A 20817-nucleotide genomic window follows, 5' to 3' on the forward strand; every position below is an offset into this window, starting at 1 on the left:
CCTCCCTGCCCCCACTCACCCAGAGCTCGCTCAAGTGAGTACTGATTGCTGATTACTTAGTTATTTTTTTTAATGTAGTATTACATTTTAATCCACCAGAAACAAAATAAAGCATCCAGATGCCAGCTCAAGTGAAAGCTGGAAATAATCTAAAACAATCTTTTCGGAGATACTTTGGAAAGAGGTTGTTTAGGCAAAATTCGAATCAACAAAGTCAGAAAAATATGACTACATTTAAAAAGCTACAGAAAACAACTGAAGAGAATAGTAGTATCAGCTCTTTTATTCTGGTGTCTGGCTTTGTTTCTAGGAACTATCAGATGAAAAAAAAAAGCAGAGGAAGAAAGACAAGGAAGCAGTAAGGGAGCTAGAGCAATAAAGTACAACTTGCGTGTCGTGTGGTTGTTATCTTAAGAAAATGTGTGCCGACCGATTTTATTCAAAGACTACATCGACAAACACCCAGTAGCAATCTGCCCCAAGATTCTCCCCCACCACCCCCCCACCCCCCGCCGCCCAATACAGACCTAATCAAAATAATCAGGTTGTGTCAAAAAATGTTTCCAGTAAAATGGCCGTCTCTGTGTTCTTGTTAAATATTAGCCACTGTGGGCTTGCACAGTCCCCTTGCTGGGTAATGTTGGCTAAGTAAATATTAATACTGTGCACCTTTCCCTCAGAAAAATGAAGGTGAACAAATGGGAAAAGATGTAAAGAATGTTTTGCAGCCTTATGATAAATACTTTGTGAGTGAATCGGGGAAATTAAAGGACAAAAAAGCCCACTAGCTCAGCTGCTTCCCCGATGTCTGCTGCCGTGTGCTTTTAAGTGGTGTATCTGGTCTAGTGTTTAATGACTCAGGTTATAGGGAATTTACCACTTCCCTCAAAGTCACTTTCCTAGTGGAGACTATCTGGCCGGCTAGGAAAGTTCGTCAAATTCCCCCTGCTTTGTTTGATCTTCTCACTAATTTCATATTATTTAGCCTATGTCATTGTTTCCCTCTGGTGTCTTTAGATCCTTCATTGTTTTCTACGCGTGTCTTATGGTTCTTTCTTTTCATTCAGCCTTCTCTCTTTAGTTGCTACCAAGAAGAAAGCCAATCCTTTTTTTTTTTGGCTGTGGATACGTGAGAACCTTTGGTTTCATTCGGCAAATTAACACTCACTGCAACAACAACCTGAATTGACCACTGTCTGTTGTCAGGTGACGTGCTAAATATTTTATGTACATTACCTCGTTTATGAAGTACCTGCTGTTTGTCAGGTACCAGGAACGCAAAGTTAGACGTAATCCTGCCCTGGTCGTCAAAGAGCTCAGACCGCACTGGAGGAGACCAGCATTCAAACAGATAATGTCGTCACAGCAGCTCGGGACATGGGGCTGTCTTCAGAGTGCGGCTGGAGCCTGGAGGGCGAGGGGTCACTCTAGTGGTGAAGGGGGGGGAGCGGCAAAGGCAGAGGTGGAGTGGGACAATGATATTCCAGGGGAGACAAGCTCCGGGCCCAATCCTCAGAGTTAGGAAGGGCGTGTGGAGCTGGAGAGGAGGGGTGCTCCAGAAAGTACGTGGAGTTCAATGTCATTAAATCGAAAGCCACGAAGATCGCTGAGAGGTAAGCTAGGCCAGGCTCAGGTTGTGGACAGCTCCGGTATTAGCTGGTGGAAACCTGGACTTGGGTTTTAAGCAGAGGCGTGAGTGACTTGGCGGCCACGTGGAAAACCCACGGGGAGCAGAGAGACTGTGTTGTGGCATCTGTTCTGGGGAGAGACAATGAGTGTCAGGATCCCGGGGTCGGGTTGGCTCCTCCTGGTTGGACCGTCCTTAAGGCTGTCTGTCTCCCTGACTCTAAGAAATGAAGACGTTAGTTACCAAGTGCCTTCTGATTCTCTGAGCGGATCTTCCAAGTACCTCGATGCTGAAAAATGGGCAGTGGGGGAACACATGTTTGCTGCCAGCAGTGGCCTTATGTCAGATGATGGTTATTTATTGACAGCTGTTTAACAATTTCTGTGGAGAGTGTTGGCAGAGAGAGAAGAACTGGCACCGACGGAGCATTCCCTCTGTACAAAGCCCAGCGCTGTGGGCGCTAGTGTTTGTTGTGTCCGCGAGGTGGCAGCAGAGAGTCAACCTTCTGACACCCAAGCCGCCCTAAGCAACGCGTACTGGGGAAATAACCACATGCAGAAGTGATCCTGTCTAAGAGACGAATTGTTTATATTTTCCTCCCAGCCTAAAAGTAATAGATGACAAAAAGAAAGCTAATACTTGAGGTCCATAGATTGGACGCATATCTAATTTGGTTACGGTGACTGTGGCGTATCCATGGGTTAGAAATGACAGGCGAATAAGCTGGAATCTGATTAATTATAGTGTTAACAGGCTTGTCTGAAGTAGAGTGCTAACAGAAAGATAGTGTCTGCCTGGAGTCTAGAAAAAGCAGGATAGGACAAAAGGCCTCAACCAACCTTTATTCAATATCCACGGAAAGGAGTGACTATGTAGCTAATGTGTGCATTGCCGTCATTGGATTTCTAAATGTTTAGAAACACATTAGAATTTCTTACAGCTGGGAAGAAATAATCTTCCAATTATTGAACATTTTTTAAAAGTTTATTTATATATTTTTGAGAGAGAAAGAGAATGGGGGGGGGAGGGCAGAGAGAGAGGGAGACAGAGGATCTGAAGCAGGCTCTGCCCTGACAGCAAAGAGCCTGATGTGGGGCTCAAACTCATGAACTGAGATCATGACCTAAGCCAAAGTTGGACACTTAACCAACTGAGCCACCCAAGTGCTCCTTGAAAATTTTTTTTTCAGAATCTAAGCTCATCAAACGATCTCCTTTGTATCAACAGAGGCAGAATGGTACGGTGGTAAACTGTGGGCACTGTTTTCAGACCCTCTGGGTTGGCATCTTGGCCCTGACACTTAGATATTACTGTGTGCGTTAGTTATCTATTGATACACAATAAATTACCCCAAGCCGAGTGGTTTAAAACAATAAACGTTTATATCACAGTTTCTACAGTTCAGAGATGTAGAAGTGGCTTAGCTGGACATTTGTGGCTCAGGGTCCGTCATGGATTGTGGTCATCAGAAGGTTTGACTGGGGCAGGAAAACCCGTGGCTCACGTACATGGAGGGCACCGTGGTGCTGGTTATCGGTCCTCCACGTGGGCCTCTCTACAGGCTGCTTTGTAGTCCTCAAGACGTGATAACAACTTCCCCCAGAGTGAGCAATCCGAGGGAGAACCAGATAGAAGGGGCAATGTCTTTTATCCTAGCGTGGTGAGAGGTGCCATCACTTCCAGCACGTTCCAGTCATTAGAATTGGGTCCTAAGTCTGATTCAAATCAAGGGAGGAGGAGATTGACACTCCACTTCTCAAAGAGAGAGTTTCAAAGACTTTTCACACAATTTTGCACCATTACAATGTATAACCTTGGGCAACTTACCTAAAATCTCTCTGCTCCAGTTTCTTCATCAGTAAGAGAGGAAGAAGTTTAGTATCGGCCTTGTAGAGTTCTTGTAAGAATCAAAGGAATTAATGTAGACCTTAAAACAGTGCAGGATATACGATTAGGGCTTGATGAGTATTAGAAATTGTTATGCTGGCCACCAATTCTTCCCAGACTTCTTTGGCCCGTGATGGAGCTAATCTGGAGGCAAGAACAATCCATGCTGGCATCAGCCATGGGTTCCCCTGAGGTCGGTCATTCCTATAAGCAACAGAGTTATCTCCCACACCCTCTTGTTGGGCTCTGATGAGCCTAGGTACTCTTCTCGCCTGGGCTAGGGACCCAAGACAGGCAGTGTGTTTTCTTCATTATTATAAAGCCTCCTTATTCTTTTCTCATTGGAGGAAGTGGTCTGGATAGGTGCCAGCCAGACTCTGTGACTTCTCAGAGTCAGTGTCATGGAGATGAAGAAGATCAAATGGCACCAGGGGGTCCTGCCGAACTCAGAGGTACAGATCTCAGCTGAGCCATCAGGAGCCATCCAAGAACCTTGAATAGATCCTTTCAGATTCCTAGGGTGGCTTCACTGACTGAGGACGCATCCAGGACTCTGTCCTGAAGTCACCTCCGACCGCTGTGTCTCTGACGTCATAAGAAAGGGAGCCAGAGATGCGTATCATTTCAAAATCACCCACCTCAGTTCCACCTCTAAGAATTGAACCATCAGAAACAAATATTGTAGGAATGTTCAAGAATCTGGCTACCAAATAGTCCTCAGAGATATTATCCTAGATTAAATCAAATTAATAAATATTTATTAGGTACCTGCTATGAGCAAGTTCACAGTATTCCCTAAATAGGAAGAAACTTTCTGCCAGCCAAGGAATGACTTTTAACTCCTGTAGGATCTTAGAGATATCTACCTGCTGCAGTGAAAATTCACAGTGATATTCAAAAAAAAAAAGGGGGGGGGGTCAGGAAGTTGAATAAGGAGCGTTTTGAACTCTTTACTTACAAATGCATTGAGTTGAAACTAAACGAAAATCTTTCCTCACTCTTCATGGTTTCAGCTCTTAAACCAGAAAGATTGCCTTCAAAAAGAGAGAAGAAATTCGATAGGGTGTCCAAATACCCCACAGACTGATATCTAACCAAATGAAAGTTAAAAGTTCAGAACTTTGCTTTTGAATATATGAGACAGCATAATGGCTGGTTCCGTAGAAGCTGAGACCACCGGGAAGCATAAAGATCACCCTCCAGCATGCACGCCCTGCTGACTGACCCTTCCCTGAAAGAAATGTCCCTCCTACTCAAAGGTAGTATTAGAGATTTTAATACAACAAATGAAAACTACTGTTTCTGATCAGGTATCCTTATTAACATGGAAGAAATGAGAAAAGACACCCCATTGTTTCTCAAGGTATTACATTTTCAGCTCACTTGATAGAAGACTCAGCTTCAGGATCAGTATTTGGATATTTTATATGCACTCTACTTCTTAAGGAGGTCTAAGGATATTCGGACATAGAATATTATGATCAAGCTGCGGCACATAATTTTCAGACAAAATGTACGTCTTTAAAGTGGATTGCCAACCATCTAATTTCCCCCTTGTTTCTTCCTACGAGAGAAGCCACACAAGGAACCAGGCAGAGGAACAAAGATGGGTCTTTTCCTCACACAAAAGTCTGCACAAGGCAAGGCGGATGGCTCTCCACCGTGCACAGATGCGTGGCTGTGAACCACATACCCTTCTTTTCTTCTTGGAAAATGGTCTCCAATTAGTCTAGGACACTAGATGAACTGCTGCTAAGGAAAACGTTCATTACTTTCTGCAACAGTGAATGCCATTGAGTTATATCAGCGATTCTGAATTCTTTTTTCCTCCAAAGGCCCCATTTGGCCTCTAAATCTCTTTCACAACCCCTCCTCCCCTCTCTTAAAAATGTTTCCTATTCACTGCGAGGCTCTCATCCAAGGAAAATAGATGGCGGTGGTGAAGGACCTGGGGGATGGGGACAGAGACGCAGAAGGAAGCTTGTTTTAGCGAAGGGTGGGGGGTGGTGGTAAGGGTTACTCCCCACATAACGCTCAGACGCTTATCAGGGGGTCGGAGGGCTCTTTTGGCAAACTTCACGTTAGATCCAAACACTCACCCCAGTCCACTGGAATGCACGAATTCATTTGACAGGTTAGAGAAGAAAGGTTTTAAAGCAATTAATTTTTTTCCCTAAAAATATGAAATGACTTTGTGCGGAAGAAAAAAAAAAAAACAACTGGTAGCTAATGAGGAAGACTTTTTTTTTTTTTTTTTTTGGGGGGGGTGTAGGATGAGAAGCTAAATGACTGGAATAGAACGATTTCATATTTCAGATGCAGTCTGTGATAACTGAATAACCTTCTTATTTTGACTCACAGCTTCACACAATGCAGGCTTTCAGCACATGAAGAGCCACAGCAGAGAGTTTGGGGCCATTTTCTCTCTTTATTCATTTTCTAAGCCCCATCCCTCCCCCCCAGCTCCATTCCCCCATTTCCTCTGTCTGGGTTTGAATGGCTGAAGTGTACCCACAATATGCACTAGACACATTGTTACCTCCCTTTTACCAAAAGCACCTGGCAGGGTCACCAGCCTCCCAAGTACCCCCCTCCCCCCCTTCCCCTCCCGTGGAGTCTGGCTTAACTCTTTGAGTGACAAATGTCCAAATATGTTTTGACAATGATTTTAACAAATATTAGAAACAGTCTAACAAACTATTTTAACATATACTTTAAAAACTGGAAAGAAAATGAAGCCCGTTCTATTTTGTTAAGTTTTATCATTTCCCTTCTATTCTTCCTCTCATCTTGTCTCCTTTTCCCTTGGGTTCTTAACATTAAAACGTGAATTGGTTCTTCCCAGCTGAATCGGTAGGAGACGGGATTGTTAACTGCCTTTAAAATGGAGCCTGGAGACATTTTACAGACTTTGTGATCACAAAACAAGCAACCGCACATAGATGGTAAAAGAAAAACCAGTTCCCACTATATAGCAAAGCCTAAGAATAATCAAAATGCTTTGTATTTCTAGAAACCTTGTTCTCCCTCAGAGCCCAGAGTACTGTCAGAGTCTAAGTTTTCAGATTTCTGCTTCCAGCCAAGATGGAGTAACAGGGACGGACGTGCTCAGAAACAAGGACAATGCGTAAAAAACTAGGTTCAAACACTAGACAATGGGACGCTCGGAATCACCTGAATCAGATGCAGATTTCTTTTTTGTTAGAAGGTGGACCTCGGACCATAAGCCAAGAGGTATGATTTCTTACCTGGCGTGGGTGTACAATGTTAGACGTGCTGATTGTGGTAACGGGCGGCCACCTCCACTCTCATCTGGGTCCCTGAGTACTGTGGGCGCAAGGAATACATGACAGACGGGTTTTGGTGAAGACAGCTCACAAACTCTGCTTCATTTTCATCTGACTGAGTCCTATAAAGGAAACTTAGCCTAATGAAAACGAGGGCTAGACCTCACCTTGAACAGGAGCATGAGCTGACCTTGTCTGGAGCCCTGTGGGAGACAGGAGCCAGAGAAAGAGAGCTGCCTTCTCCCCATCACGGCAGGGCTGGCGATGGCCTTTTCGGGGGCAGCGCCGGGACCATGATGCTTAGGGGGCGAGAGTCCTTCTGCAGCCTGTGGCTTCCTTCCTCCCTTAGATGTACTGACGGATAGGTCAAAGACTACGGTTTTCAATCCTGGTTTAAAAACTAAGTGCAGGTGTGAATGAGCTTCTGGGGGCTGCTAATGTCCCATTTCTTCATCTAGACGATGATTACCAGTGTGTTTCCTTTGTGACAATTCATCCAGCTCTACGATGAGGCTTGCGAACTTTTCTCTATGTATATTATAGTTCAAAAAAAAGGTTATAAAAGTAAGCATAGTGGTCCACGTCCATTATGTCTTGTAATTGACTCTGTTTTGATCCAATTACGATTTTATTACAGAAGAATGTGTAGTTAGAGCTTGCGTGCTAATTAAACCTGGTATTTTTAGTGGTAATCCTAGAGGCCTTGCATATTTTCAAATACCTTTAAGAAAGAATTCAGTCTCCTCTTTCCTGCAGGTGGAGACAAAGCTGTATCATTCAATCCTATGCCTTTTGTTAGGAAACCTTTACTTCTCAGACAGAAATAATTGTCCTCATTGACAACAGCATGGTGGCCATTGGACTAGTCAGATGGCATCATTTAGAAATTTATCGATGCTCAGCAACATATAAAAGTCTGGCTTTTACAATTACTGGATGACTATGTTTGTTTGTTTGAGCTTTCCTTTTTCTGCTCTTAATGCTGTAAGTGAACGTAGTATCTTAGTTTAGAATTGTTTTGCTGTCTTCTGAGTTTCGTGTAAAATTCGTGGAGTCAGGACCTATCTTTTTTTGTTTCACAATTGTGGCAGTTGTCAGTGTCACTCATGTGCCCGAGACTGAAAGGGACAATGCTTCCCAGAGCCTTCTGAGACCACACTCCCCAATTCAAACCAACGCTAAGTGATCACATATTCGATTTCATGAAATACAGTCCCCAATTTGGCCTCTGACTCCACACCAGCAAATGACCCAGAATCTGTCTCAGTTTGATCCCAGGACATCCGACCACCATTTACCTGTGGACCTGGGTGCCCCTCGAGACGCGAGTAGCCAGACACAATCGTGATTCAATTCTCATATACAAACTCAACTTCTGAGTTTAGGGAGAGGAATTTTTCATTCCTATCTTTTTGAACTTCTTTGGAGATCCAGGCAACCTCAAGCCATGTGAGGTAATTTTTCATACTGCCCTAGAGGATGTGGAGGCTGGGCTGGAGGTGGTCCCAAACAGCATGCAGCCTGGGGAGCAGAAGCATGGTGGGCGGGGAAGCAAGGTGGGTGCAGTATGGCTCGATTTAGGCCTGGTGCAATCTGGTCCACTCCAGGCAGGGCATGTAACATTCAGAAGGTGGCATGAAGGCTGCCCCTGGAAAAACTGCCATCACCTTCATGGTGAGCCTAGAGCCTGTATTTATGGAACTCCTAGGAGATACCCGTGAGCATCAGTCTCCCGAGGTCAGAGTGCAGCTCACCTGACTTTACCTGCAAAGAGTGGCTCAGATGCAGTGTCTTCAGGCAAGGGTGCTTCTTAGAATGGCCATGAGACATAAGTGTCTGGATCTGGGGGGTAGGCGCTTGGATTACTGGGGAGACTCCCAACAGCAGTTGGAAGAGACCACAGCCACCTGGAGGGAGAAGGTGGCCTCTGGGCACCAGGTCCGAACAGCCAGTATTTACTGGACATGATCCTGTAGCAGGGGGTGTAAATATTGGATACAAAGTGAGTCCGTGGCCTAGAACACAGCAGGCCTCTCACTGAGTGGAAGTTAATCAAAACTGCAGATAATGAGGGCTTTACCTAAAGCTGTGAGAAAACAATTCATAGAGCAGTTGTCCACGTGCCTACAAAGAGGTTTCCAACCCCTTTTCTCTTAGATTCAAAGCTAAGGAAACCTGTCTGGATGAAGACAATGTTCTTAACAAAGGCCAAGGGACAGGGGAGAACAGTGAGGCTCCTAAAATAGATTCTCCAGGGAAGAAAAAGAGAAACCTCTGCTGGGGCTCCTCCCCTGAGCTGGCTGTTGAAGGTTCGGGAAGCTTCCAGAGCATTTATGCTGGGGAGGTACCCCCAGGGGCACTCTGAGGGCCGAGGAAGTGCCTGAGAAAATGGCTTTGAGAGTGCCATGTCAGTTGTGTGCAGTTCTAGGTGAGCACCGTACTGGACAGAGCACATTGAGCTTGACAAACCGCATGAGCTGGTGAGGCATTGGGAGCAGAGGCCTGCGCTCAGGCCTGCGGCCTTGGTCAGGACCAATTGCAAAACACTTTGTCACGGCCACTGGAGGACCTTTTGGGACCATCTGGTGGCAGCGTAGTTTGCAACAGCGCCGAAGGTGACCTCGGGCGTGCATCTGAGTCCCTGCTCCAGTTGTAAGGCTGGAAAGCTGGGAATTGCCTTTGGATTTGAGAAAACACTTGGGAATTTTGGGCTATATCAGGTATATGGTAAGGAGATGGGCAACCAGAGGTTGGGATGGCAGGAAGTAAAGGGGCTGGTTTTCCTGCTATAGAACCACGTGGAAATGTAGTATTTGACTTTGCACCTCCACTGGAAAATGCTACCTTCCCAGACTTAAAGTAGTACCTATCTCTATGGTCATTTTCTAATTACTATTCAGAAGTTTCCTTATTTATGCAATCCATATTTTAAATTGTTAAAAGTGTCTACTCCTACTCCTCCGTTAGAAATAAAAAGGATCAGAGAATTGACCCTAATTCAGGGATACCTACCAGTCCTTTTATTTTCAAAATATTCAGTCTTTTAAGTATTTAGGATACTCAGAAGAGATTTCAGCAGGAAGATTACATCTCATGATGCAACATTTTGCTTTTCTCGCTATTAATTTATCTTTTAATTAAATCCTTCAGTTTAGGGAGTGAGGAAGAAAGACCACTCCCAAATCAAATCAGGGAGAGGGTAGGAGCTAAAGTACTTGAGGAGAAAGGATTTTCCACTTTGCTGAGCTTTGGGGAATGAAGGAAATGATATATCAAAGTAGGGACTGACCTCAATGCCCTGAGATATAAATATAACGTGTTGTACACAGTAGGATGATCCCTAGGAGGTGCGGTCAGGATAGAGCCCAGCAGTGCCCCCACTCTGTATATATCCCTGGCTCAGGAAATCCTGCACTCGGACAGCAGGAAACAGAAGAGCACACTGAAATCCTAGGGCTTAGAAGACACTCCTCGCCATTGGAGGAGGGTTAACAGGCTGAGCAAAGGAAGCTATATGCACAGAAGTGAGGAGAGGGGAGGAAATCAGTTACCCAAAACAACCAGGCTCAGAAGCCTGCACTGAAGGGAGAAATTTTCCCCTCCAAGATTACAGGAAGCTGGTCCAGACCTCTGCAACAGCATGAATGGGCAGAGGAAGGAATGTGAAGGCAGATAAAGAGGGTGGCTGGAACACAGGCCCTGCCCGTGTTTTAATTTGTCTGGCATGGAATGGAAGAAGAATGGAAGCCTGGAAAAGGGCATGTGGCTCTGCTGGTGATGGTAGGAGCCTACAGCGTTCACTGTGATGGGTGGCGAGGGGAGGTGGGGAGACCTGGCTGTTAGGACTGGCCAGTTTAGGAAGCGCGTTTCTAGAGCACAACCACCCCACTAGGGTGAATGACCCTGAAACAGGTTTTGCCGGGAGAAACTCATACTCAATCACACTTGCTCTCGTGAGATTCAGCTTTACAGCGATGAAATTTCAGACAAATGTGAACCTGAGAAGCATTTTTAAAAGTGCTCCCAGGTAGAGTCACCCTGAGGTGTCCAGTCTCTTTAGTCCTGCTGATCTGAGGTCTCTGGATCCCCAAGGCAACACTGGATTTTAGCCACAGGAGTCCTATTAATTGACTGCTGGATTTCAAGCAAAACTTTTACTTGTTAAAGGCTCACTCGCTTGATTCCCGTAGTCCCGGTGAGATTCTAGCATGCGTGTGAGTAGGAAGAAGACAGATCAAACCACCTCCCTTTCATAATTCAACAACTATACATTCCTAAGACACTATCCTATCTGAAATACTAAAAGTGAGCGAGACACAACATTATTAATCACGTTATGAGCCCTAAGAGATGGCTTACTGGAAAGTATTTTGAGAAATTTACATATGGGAAATGGAAGGCACCACAAGTCTGCTGGTTCTCTGCCCATTTTTTTTTCAAAGGTAGGAAATGTCCCTTTTCATTGTGAGATTGGCTTACCACGCTATGAACTGCGGTGAGCAGACTGGGTCAGGGGTCAGGGGAGTGGCGCGAACAAAAGGGCGCGGGGTGGTTACTGCACAAAGGGCCAGTTCCAGGCAAGATAGTCAGGTCTGGTTTCGGCACCGTGCTCTCGCATCGCCTGCCAAGAAGACGGGGTTAATTGGGTAGGAAAGTGTAGGAGGAAACTGATGTTAGTGGAACATTTAACTGAATGCTTTAGCATTTGACTGGATTCTGTATCTGGTGGAGTGTGTGTGTCTGTGTTTAATCCTTGCAACGACCGTGTGAAATGAGAATGGGTAGCCCCATTTCGCAGAGGAGGACACAAACTCAGATTAAGTAAACTTGCCTGATGGCATGGCGTCCTGAAAAGGCATAATGAAGTTTAGAACAGACATCTGACACTGACCTCTATGCTTTGCACTTTTAAAATAATTCACTCTTTATTTAGTGAAAAAAAAAAAAAATATATATATATATATTTATTCCGTTGGATTTTCTTTTAAAAAGTGGCGTTGGCAGACAGCAGACAGCAATGCTTCCTTGTGGAACTTCAGGCACTTTGGACAGAGGTGTGGAGAAAAGATATTACGGAGTGAGATTTTCTCCAAGTGTCATGCTTAAAGCTTTCCCTGGGTGACACCTGCCATCACCGTGCAACAGTCAGCTGTAAGCATAGTGCCCAACTGCCTTCTCTGTCTTCACAAGCCCCCCACCACATGGCACTCGGTATGCGCCCCGGGATAAATCTTTGTATTAGCCTTCCCTGTGCAAGCTCAGGAATGTGGAGCATTCAAAGCAGGAAATTGCACCATCAGCAACATTGTCTTTGAATGCTGACACTTGCTCAGGGTCAGGCCACCCCAGGGGCCATCATCATCATTTGGTGACCTGTGTGGGACCTTGTGCTTCTGGAACTGTTCCAGGTGTGGGAGGAGGTGATGTCTTGGAAAACTCTGCCCAGAGGCCTGGCTTGTAGAAACATGGCCAGATGGTTTTGTCATCTGTCCTTGTCTACTATGCTCTACAATTCTTCATTTGATGGAAATGAACCAAATGGAAACTTGAATTTACTCCTTGGAAAAATGCAGGCAATAATATGCACATATACCGCATAGGGTTGCTGCAGGCGGTTAAATGAGTAAAATACACACAAAGTCCTTAAAATGCTGTCTGACAAACTGGAAGGACCGATCCAGTGTTAGATGTTACTCGTTGTTGTTGTTGTTGTTGTTGTTGTTATTGATATTGTTCTCTTTATTGTGTGCTATTTTCTAAATGACTTCCATTTTTGTAGATTGTTAAAAGATAGAATGACCTGAAGAAAATTCAGCCCTAAAGAGCCACTCATTGAACGATTTTTTTCTCTGCCATTCTTTCCTTTCCTCTTATACCTCATGATTTCCTTTTGTGTTTTCACCAAGATTGTTTGCTTCCATGGGCAGAGATAGTGTTATGCAGGTGATGATTAAAATATCCGCACAGTTAGTTGTTGGTTTTCAAATTTGTTATTTATGAATAGGTAATGACATGTACAGTATACTGTAAAATATTCAAAAGACACAAGAAGATATACAGTGAAAATGTAGTCTCTCCCCCATGACCTTACCATCCAAATTCTCTTTCGCAAGGTGATGCTGGCCCCTGGTTTTAGTGCACGCATCAGAGAATACACGCATGCGCACTCCGACCACTCACGCACAACACTGAAAACAAATGACAGTGTCATGTATACCCCGTGTTCTTTCTGTTCCTTCCTTTCTATACTCAGGATGTATTTTGCATAATATTCCTTAGCTGTATATGTAATACTGCCCAATATTTTAAACGATCGAATAGTATTCCACAGCATAGATTTACTCTACTTTACAATCCAGTCTTTTAATGGGTATTTTGATTTTGTTATTACAGGCAATGCTGCAATGATATACTTGTCTTTTATTTTTAATTTTTCATCATTTAAATATTAAATATTTTATCTACCTGGTTTTTGATTTTCCCAATAGGTATGAGACAGGGACCCAACCTTATGTTTTAACCAGATATGATGTGTTGAATAATCTACCTTTCCGCCAATGCTTTGAAGTATACTTTTACCATCTATTCGACTCGTCCATGCGTTTAGGTAGTAAAACACAACATTGGAGAGTATACGCTCTGCAGTCTGTCTGGGTTTGAACCTTAGCTCTTCCACTAATGGTTTGAACTTGAGCAAATTACTTAATCTCTTTGCCTCAATTTCCTCATCCAATGAGTGAGAATAAAAACAATTTCATGGGATTATTGAAAACATAATACAAGGCAAATATTGTACAGGGCTTAGAACATTCCTGGCATGTAATAAACTCTAAATAACAACAGCTATTATTGTTTCTCTACATATTATTATTTCTGGCCTTTTTTTTCCCCCTTGTGCTTTTTATTCTTCATGAATCATGAATCTAGTATTCATGAATCTATTGATTGACTTATTAATTAATGTAGCTTTTTAATATGTTTTAATATCTTCCAGGTTTTCCTCCTTCTCATTACTTTTCTCCTTCAGAAATTTTTCATGAACTAAGGATTAGCTTGTGTTATTAAAAAATGTTTTTATTTTTGTTGTGAATAAGTGAAATTCACATATATTGACTTCGAGAGAATTGAAATCTTTGTAATATTGACTCTTTCTCTTTAAGATTTGACTGTTCGTCCATATTTAAATTTTTGGTTATGCTCCTCAGTAGCATTTTAAGGAATAGGCTTATTTGTAGTTACTTTTTGTTAATATATCACCTACCTGGTTGTGGTTTGTATATATGAAGACTATTATTTTTTCACTCAGCTATTTTACTGAATTTTCTTATTATTTATGATATACTTTTAGTTGAATCTTTAAGCGTTCCAGAGGTAACAACAGTTTCCAGAGAAGCAATCATGACAAGTAATAATTTTATTTTATTAAAAAAATTTTTTTTAATGTTTATTTATTTTTGAGAGAGACAGAGACAGAATGCGACTGGGTTAGGGGCAGAGAAAGAGGGAGACACAGAAGCCGAAGCAGGCTCCAGGCTCTGAGCTGTCAGCATGGAGCCTGACGCGGGGCTCGAACTCACGAGCTGTGAGGTCATGACCTGAGCCGAAGTCGGACGCTCAACCCACTGAGCCACCCAGGCGCCCCATCAAGTAATAATTTTAATAATAATAATTAAAAATAATTTTGCCTCAAATTTTATACCTCTATTATTTTTATTGTCTATCACAGATACTAGTAGCTATGAGACAATATAAACAAAATTTCTGGCAAGAAACATCCTATTTTGCTCCAGATTGTAAAGATAATGCTTTAGCAGAAGGCTGGTATACGTATGTACATATGTACACGCATATGTGCGTATGTACATACATGCGTGCGTACATCCTCCGTCTCATTTTCTCTTCCTCTCTGGATCCAGACAAATACTACATCTATATTTAAGTAGACGTTAAAGATAGGTGTATGTGTGTGTAATTCATGTTGTGAGGTACCTCCTTTTAGTATTTAGTATTTAACATTTTTTATCCAGAATAGATATTATATTGTATTAAGGTATTTAAATATCTATGGAGAGGATAAAATAAATTTTCTCTCTTAACTAATTAATATGATGATCTATGGTAATATAGGAATAGATTTCCTAATATTGAATTATGGAGGAATTACTGGAGGACTCTGTTTACTTTTACTGAATATTTTGCAACAATGTTCATAAGTGAGCATGGGCCGAGGATCTCCTTTTGTGGTATATTACCTTTGTGGGATTTTTATAGTTTAGCTTTGCAAGAAACTTTTATAGTCTACTGCTTACGAAAATATAGTAGATTATATATCTGAAAATACCTTCTCATTAGAGACCCCATAAAAATGTTGAATAAGATAATGGAAACATTTTTAAATTAATTAAGTTTCTATCTCTCTTTGTGTCATTTTTGTAAATTTTTATTTTAATAAACAACTATGCATTACATCTCAGTTTCAAAATTGATTTGCAGAGAGTTGAAGTATTCTCTTATGATTCTGTTGAAGACTCTATAATAATTTTCTATTACTTTTTATTTTGTGTATTTTTTTATTTTTTTATTTTATTTTTACTTTTTATTTTGTGTATTTCTATACATAAATATACATATTTATGTATATTTTATTTTGTGTATTTCTATACATCAATATATATATTGATGTATAGAAATACATGTATATTCTATACATATTTTCTGTATTAAATTAGGTAATCTACTCATTTTATTTTATTTTAAAGAAGTAGCTCTGGAATTTATTACCTTGGTCATCTTTCTGTTTTGAAATGATCAATTTCAATTTTCCTACTTACCAAATCTGATTGTTTTACTTTTGCCATATACTTTCTAGCTTCTTGAGATAATTTTTTTTTAACGTTTTACTGTGAAAAATTTTAAACAAAACAAAGTTGAAATCGTTTTACGGGGAACACATGGATTTATTCATTTTGTAGATTCTACCACTAACATTTTACTATGTTCATTTGATAATATAATACTATATTTATCTGTCAATCTGTCCAGCTATCTATCTGACTTTGTTGCCTCACTTCAAAGTAAATCGCAGGGATCAATTCACTTCCTTTATTTCACATACATATATAAAATAGTTAAATATTTGCTACAATTTTTCCTTTTGGTATAGGTTCACATACAACGAAATGCAAAAATCTTAAGTGTACATTTGCTGGGGTTAGACAAATGTATGCAAATGTGTGACTGAAACGTATCAAGTTATAGAACATTAACATAGCCCCAGAATTTCCTCTCCTACCTCTCCACGTTAACCCCCATCTTCCACCCCTTCCAGAGACAAATGCTATTCTGATTTTTTTTTTTTCACAGCATAGACTAGTTTTGCCTATTTCAGAACTTGATACAAATGTGATCATAGGGTATACATGCTTTTGTATATGGTTTCTTTTACTCAGCATGTCTTTGAGATTTATCTGTATCAGCTCACGTGTCAGTAGTTTTCCCCTTGCTATTGATTAGTAGTACCCCATTGTATAAATATCCCATTTTCACCAGACACCTGAGCTTTTCCTGGTGGGGGGCTGTTGTGAATAAAGCTACCCTGAAAACTGTAGTCTAAGTCTTTCTGTGGATGTAAGTTCTCTTTTTTCCTAAGTCAATACTTAGGAATGGGATTCTTGGGTCATAACGTAGGCACTTGCTTAGTAGTACAAGACAGTGTCAGAAATTCTTCCAAAGTAGATTTACCAAATTCTCACCAATAAAATATGAAAAGTTCAGTTCTACATCCTTCCTTACTAACATTTGCTGTGGTCAGTGTTTTTAATTTTGGTTATTCTGGGGTAGGAAGTAATGTTACCTCATTTTGTTTTAATTTGCACCCCCTGATGACTAATAATGTTGAGGACTTTTCGTTTACTTCCTGATCGTTTATGTATCTTTCATGGTAAGCGTATGTTCAAGTCTTTTATCCGCTGTTACCTTCTCTCAGCAATTTTTTTTTTTTTGTAGTTTTTGTTGTAGAGGCCTTGCTTGCCTTCTGTAAATTTGTTCCTAAGTATTTTATGCAGTTTTCCTTTGGTGTTATTATAAATGGAATTTTATCTTACCTTATTTTCTGATTAAAAGTAATTTTTAATCTTGTCGCTTTAGTCATAGTTTTATAGATTTCTAGGCATTTTCTGTGCAAACAATGCCACCTGAAAATACAGTTAGTTTTTCTTCTTCCTTTCTGGTGTTATGTCTTTGTCTGCCTGTTGTATTGTAAACATTTAGGACCACTAGTACAAAATTGAATCAAAATGGTGAGAGTGGAGATCCTTGCCTTGTTCTCAATATTATGGGAAAAAATGTTTTGAAATTTCCTACTAGGTGTGCCGTTAGCTGTGGGTTTTTGATGAATATCCTTTATCAGACTGAGCAATTAAGGAAGTTAACTTCTTCAGGTCTTAGTTTGCTAAGAGCCATTTTGTTTATTGGTTTAATCTTGCATGGGTGTTGAATTTTGTCCAGTGAATTTTGCACTTGTTTTATTTTATTTTGTTTTTTATTTTGTTTTTTAAATGTTTATTTATTTATTTTTGAGAAAGAGAGAGAGCACATGCACAAGTGTGTGTGCCCTTGTGAGCAGAGGAGGGCACAGAGCCCAAACTGGGGCTCAATCTCACAAACTGAACTGCCAGAACATGACCTGAGCCGAAACCAACTTGGACACTTAACTGACTGAGCCACCCAGGCACCCCTGCACTTTCAAATGAGCTCACATGGGTTGATTTTTAAATCTTAAGCCAATTTTACAATCCTGAGATAAATTCTACTTTGGTTCTGATGTATATATTATAAAACGCCATTCACTAATATTTTATTAAATGTTTTTGCATCTATGTTTATGAGAGTTGTTAAATTATTATTTTAAAATTTTTCCTATTTTACCTATGAGTAAGTAATAGGTTTTCTGTCTTTATTTTCTAAATATTCTGCGATTCACATTTTGACTTTCCCTTTCTAACTGGCAAGTGGCAGAGATTTTTCCATTGTTTAGTGTTTGTATTAACTTCTAGATTTATTTCTTGTATTCAGAGAATGTTCTCTGTATTATTTCTACATGTTGAAACTAATAGATTTTCCCATTGTTGCCTAATACATAGCATTGTAATAAGTATTGCCTGGACACTTAAAATGAAGGTTTTGCCTGAGAAGCTTCCTGGAATGTAAGATTTACTGTGGAAAAACTAAGGTCACCCTGAATAAACTAGGACTAGGCTCCTCTTTCTAAGGATTAAATTCATAGGTCACTGTCTTTCATTGAGGACTTCGTAGACCTTGCTGACTGTCCTTAAGCAGTGAATACAGTAACAAAATCATCTGAGGGCAGCATGAGTTTTTTCCCTCTACTATAGGTGACTGGATATTTTATTTCTGAAATCAATAATTTTACTAGGCTGTCTCAACATGGATTCTTCCTCATCAGTTTTTCATGGGGCATATATCACCTTAATTTGTGGAATCAAATCTTCACTTAATTCTGGAAAGTTAAAAAAATTTTATATCAATAAACATTTTCCATTTCTATTAAGTTTTCCCTTCTTTAGGAACTTTAGTCCTTCTCTGAGCTCTCACATTTCTGCTCTGTGCTCTTGGTTTAGAGAAGTGGTTGCTTCTTGAAGATTTAAAAATTTCGCAGCAATGTATTTAGTTAAAATTCTCATTTGTTAAATGTAAGTGCTTTCTGTACACGTTAAATTTCTGTTTAATCCCTTAACCCCTTTATGGTATATTTGAAGAAGATAAATTCTTTCTGGACCAGCTATTTGTAATAAGTTTATGTGAAAGAAAATCAGTGCCATGTTTCAGGCTAGTAGGAATTCTTAATATCTGGGGTTGGGTGTGTTTGTGAATGAGTTACTAAAATCTTATATCTCTCTATCAACTGAACTCAGGATCTGCTTCCTAGTCTCACTGACAGACTGTTTCTTGCAAAGTGGCTTGTCTCTGTGATTCCTCATTCCGTGTTAACTTCCAAGCTTCCTGAAGCTGCCAAGAGTATCTATGCTTCTTGTTTCAAACAAGAGATGGTTGGTTTTGACCCTCTAAGGGACAAACCCCAGAGAACACTACTCTGTTGATTCTCTGACATCTGCAGCTATGAGCATTTCTTCTTGGTATCTTTATCTTTACTGCTGTTGTCAGCTTTTCTTATGTACTATATTCATGATTAGATATACTTCCTGGTTTGCCATCGACGGAGCTTGCATTTTTGTTTCTTCTCCTTGTTGTTTTACTCTGCTGTTTTTGTACAACTCCAATGGTATTTTAAATGATCTATTTTGAAAAGACCAGTGCATTAACAGTAATACTTTTAAAAATTCTTTCTTCATCTCTTAGATATCTCTGCAACAAAAAATGGAGAAATTTTTGTTGTTGCTAAGTGGTTAAACTGATGAGTGCAGAGAGGCAGCTGGGATCACTAAAATTTTAGGTAAAACATCTTGAAGAATCAATTTTCACGGAGGAGTGGTAGGAAAAAAGAGACAAGAGATGGTCTTACCCCACAGCTGACAGTTAGTGAGTACATGCAGGTACAGATGAAACACATATTTACAGATCACATCGGATCCGATGGGGCAAGTATTTGTTCTGATTGTTGAGTTTTGTACTCTACCATTTTGTTACACATTTTGAACATTAACCTTCCTTCTACCTAACACAAAGCAGAGATTTGTTAATTGTCTGAATACTTCAGTCAACATGAATAGCCAACTTGGAAGAGTTCTGAGTTTTTCCACACTGACTAAATTAACCAGGTAATTGCCATATATCCGAAGTATTGCCTGATGCTGACACTAACTTTTCTATTTATTCTTCTTGTTTCTTTTTGACTTTACAGACAAATTAACGCTGTGGTGGCTTCACTTCTTATCCAAATATTTTATTTATGAATAGGACCCTCTGATTCATATTTTCTATATTAATGCCAAAGCAATGTTTATATACTAATAGTAAACTGGACTGTTTATGCAGTATAGCCAGCCTGGCTTGTCATCGTTTCAGGGGAGCCCTTTTCTCAAGACATGAAAGGTCTAGTGTTAGAGATCAATAAACCCTTTCAGAATCCATCAACAGTAGCCAAAAACCCTTTCTGTTCAGCCAAATCTACTAGGTTGGGTCCTTTTCTCCATCAAGGATTAAGGAAACAAACACGAAAACAAAAACATTCTATTGACTCACACTCCTGAACTGTGTTAAGCCGATTTATGTCGGGGGCAGTAGAGTTGTAACTGCCTTCAAATTAATCTTATCTTCCTCCAACCTTCAAATGAAATGTTTCCACCCTACCTTCCATCCTGCAAGACTTGCTTCATTCACACCTTATCTGGTGATATTCCGCAGTGCAATTAATACTGCTCTAATAATTTAATGAACTTTTACCAGGTGCCAGGAGTTGTGTTTTCCATGCCTTACTTCATTTAATCCTCAGAACAACTCTATCACGATGGGACCGTTATTAACCCAATTTACGGAAGTTTAATTTCCAGTGTAAGGAAATTGAAGATGAGAGAGGATAAGCACATTATACAAGATCATATAGCTAGTTACCAGTGCCAAGAGTCTAACCTGGCCCATCTGCTACTACCAAGCAATAGTGACCCTCTGTGCACACTTCTACTTTGGGCTTCTGTTATTTATATCCTGCCTTCTTAACCCAATGGTTTCCAATCGTAGCTGCACATTAGAATCATCCATTGAGCTTTGAAAACAATATTAACTTCCAGAGATACTAAATTGATTTGGATGGGGCTCAAACTGGTATTTTTAAAAAACTCTAAGAGTTGACAACCAAAGCCTTAGTCATACATTATTTTTAATGAAAGGGTCTGGGCATCTAACATGCACATGTAGCCTAACAGATATATATTAGGATCCTAATAAGTGCATCTTTAAGTGAATTAGAAGACTATAGATCATTATTTGATTTATTTAGTAGAGTTTATATAACAGGAAAAAAAGAATACACACACAGAG

At 40.5% G+C, this 20817-nt stretch overlaps 1 protein-coding gene across 3 annotated transcripts in view; it reads left to right on the plus strand.

Annotated features, from left to right (window-relative positions):
• COG6 (component of oligomeric golgi complex 6) overlaps positions 1–20817 on the plus strand; it is a 129827-nt gene that overhangs the window by 99700 nt on the left and 9310 nt on the right. Inside the window, exon 19 of one of the 3 annotated variants that reach the window (XM_042905150.1) lies at positions 1068–2430. The exons of the other annotated variants lie outside the window; for them this stretch is intronic. Coding sequence (XP_042761084.1) covers positions 1068–1161 — 94 coding nt within the window. The 3' untranslated portion in view covers positions 1162–2430. Of the gene's footprint in view, positions 1–1067; positions 2431–20817 lie in introns of those variants that run through there. 3 annotated transcript variants of the gene reach the window in all.

This window comes from Panthera leo, chromosome A1 (assembly GCF_018350215.1).
Source record: "Panthera leo isolate Ple1 chromosome A1, P.leo_Ple1_pat1.1, whole genome shotgun sequence".
NCBI classification, from domain to species: domain Eukaryota; kingdom Metazoa; phylum Chordata; class Mammalia; order Carnivora; family Felidae; genus Panthera; species Panthera leo.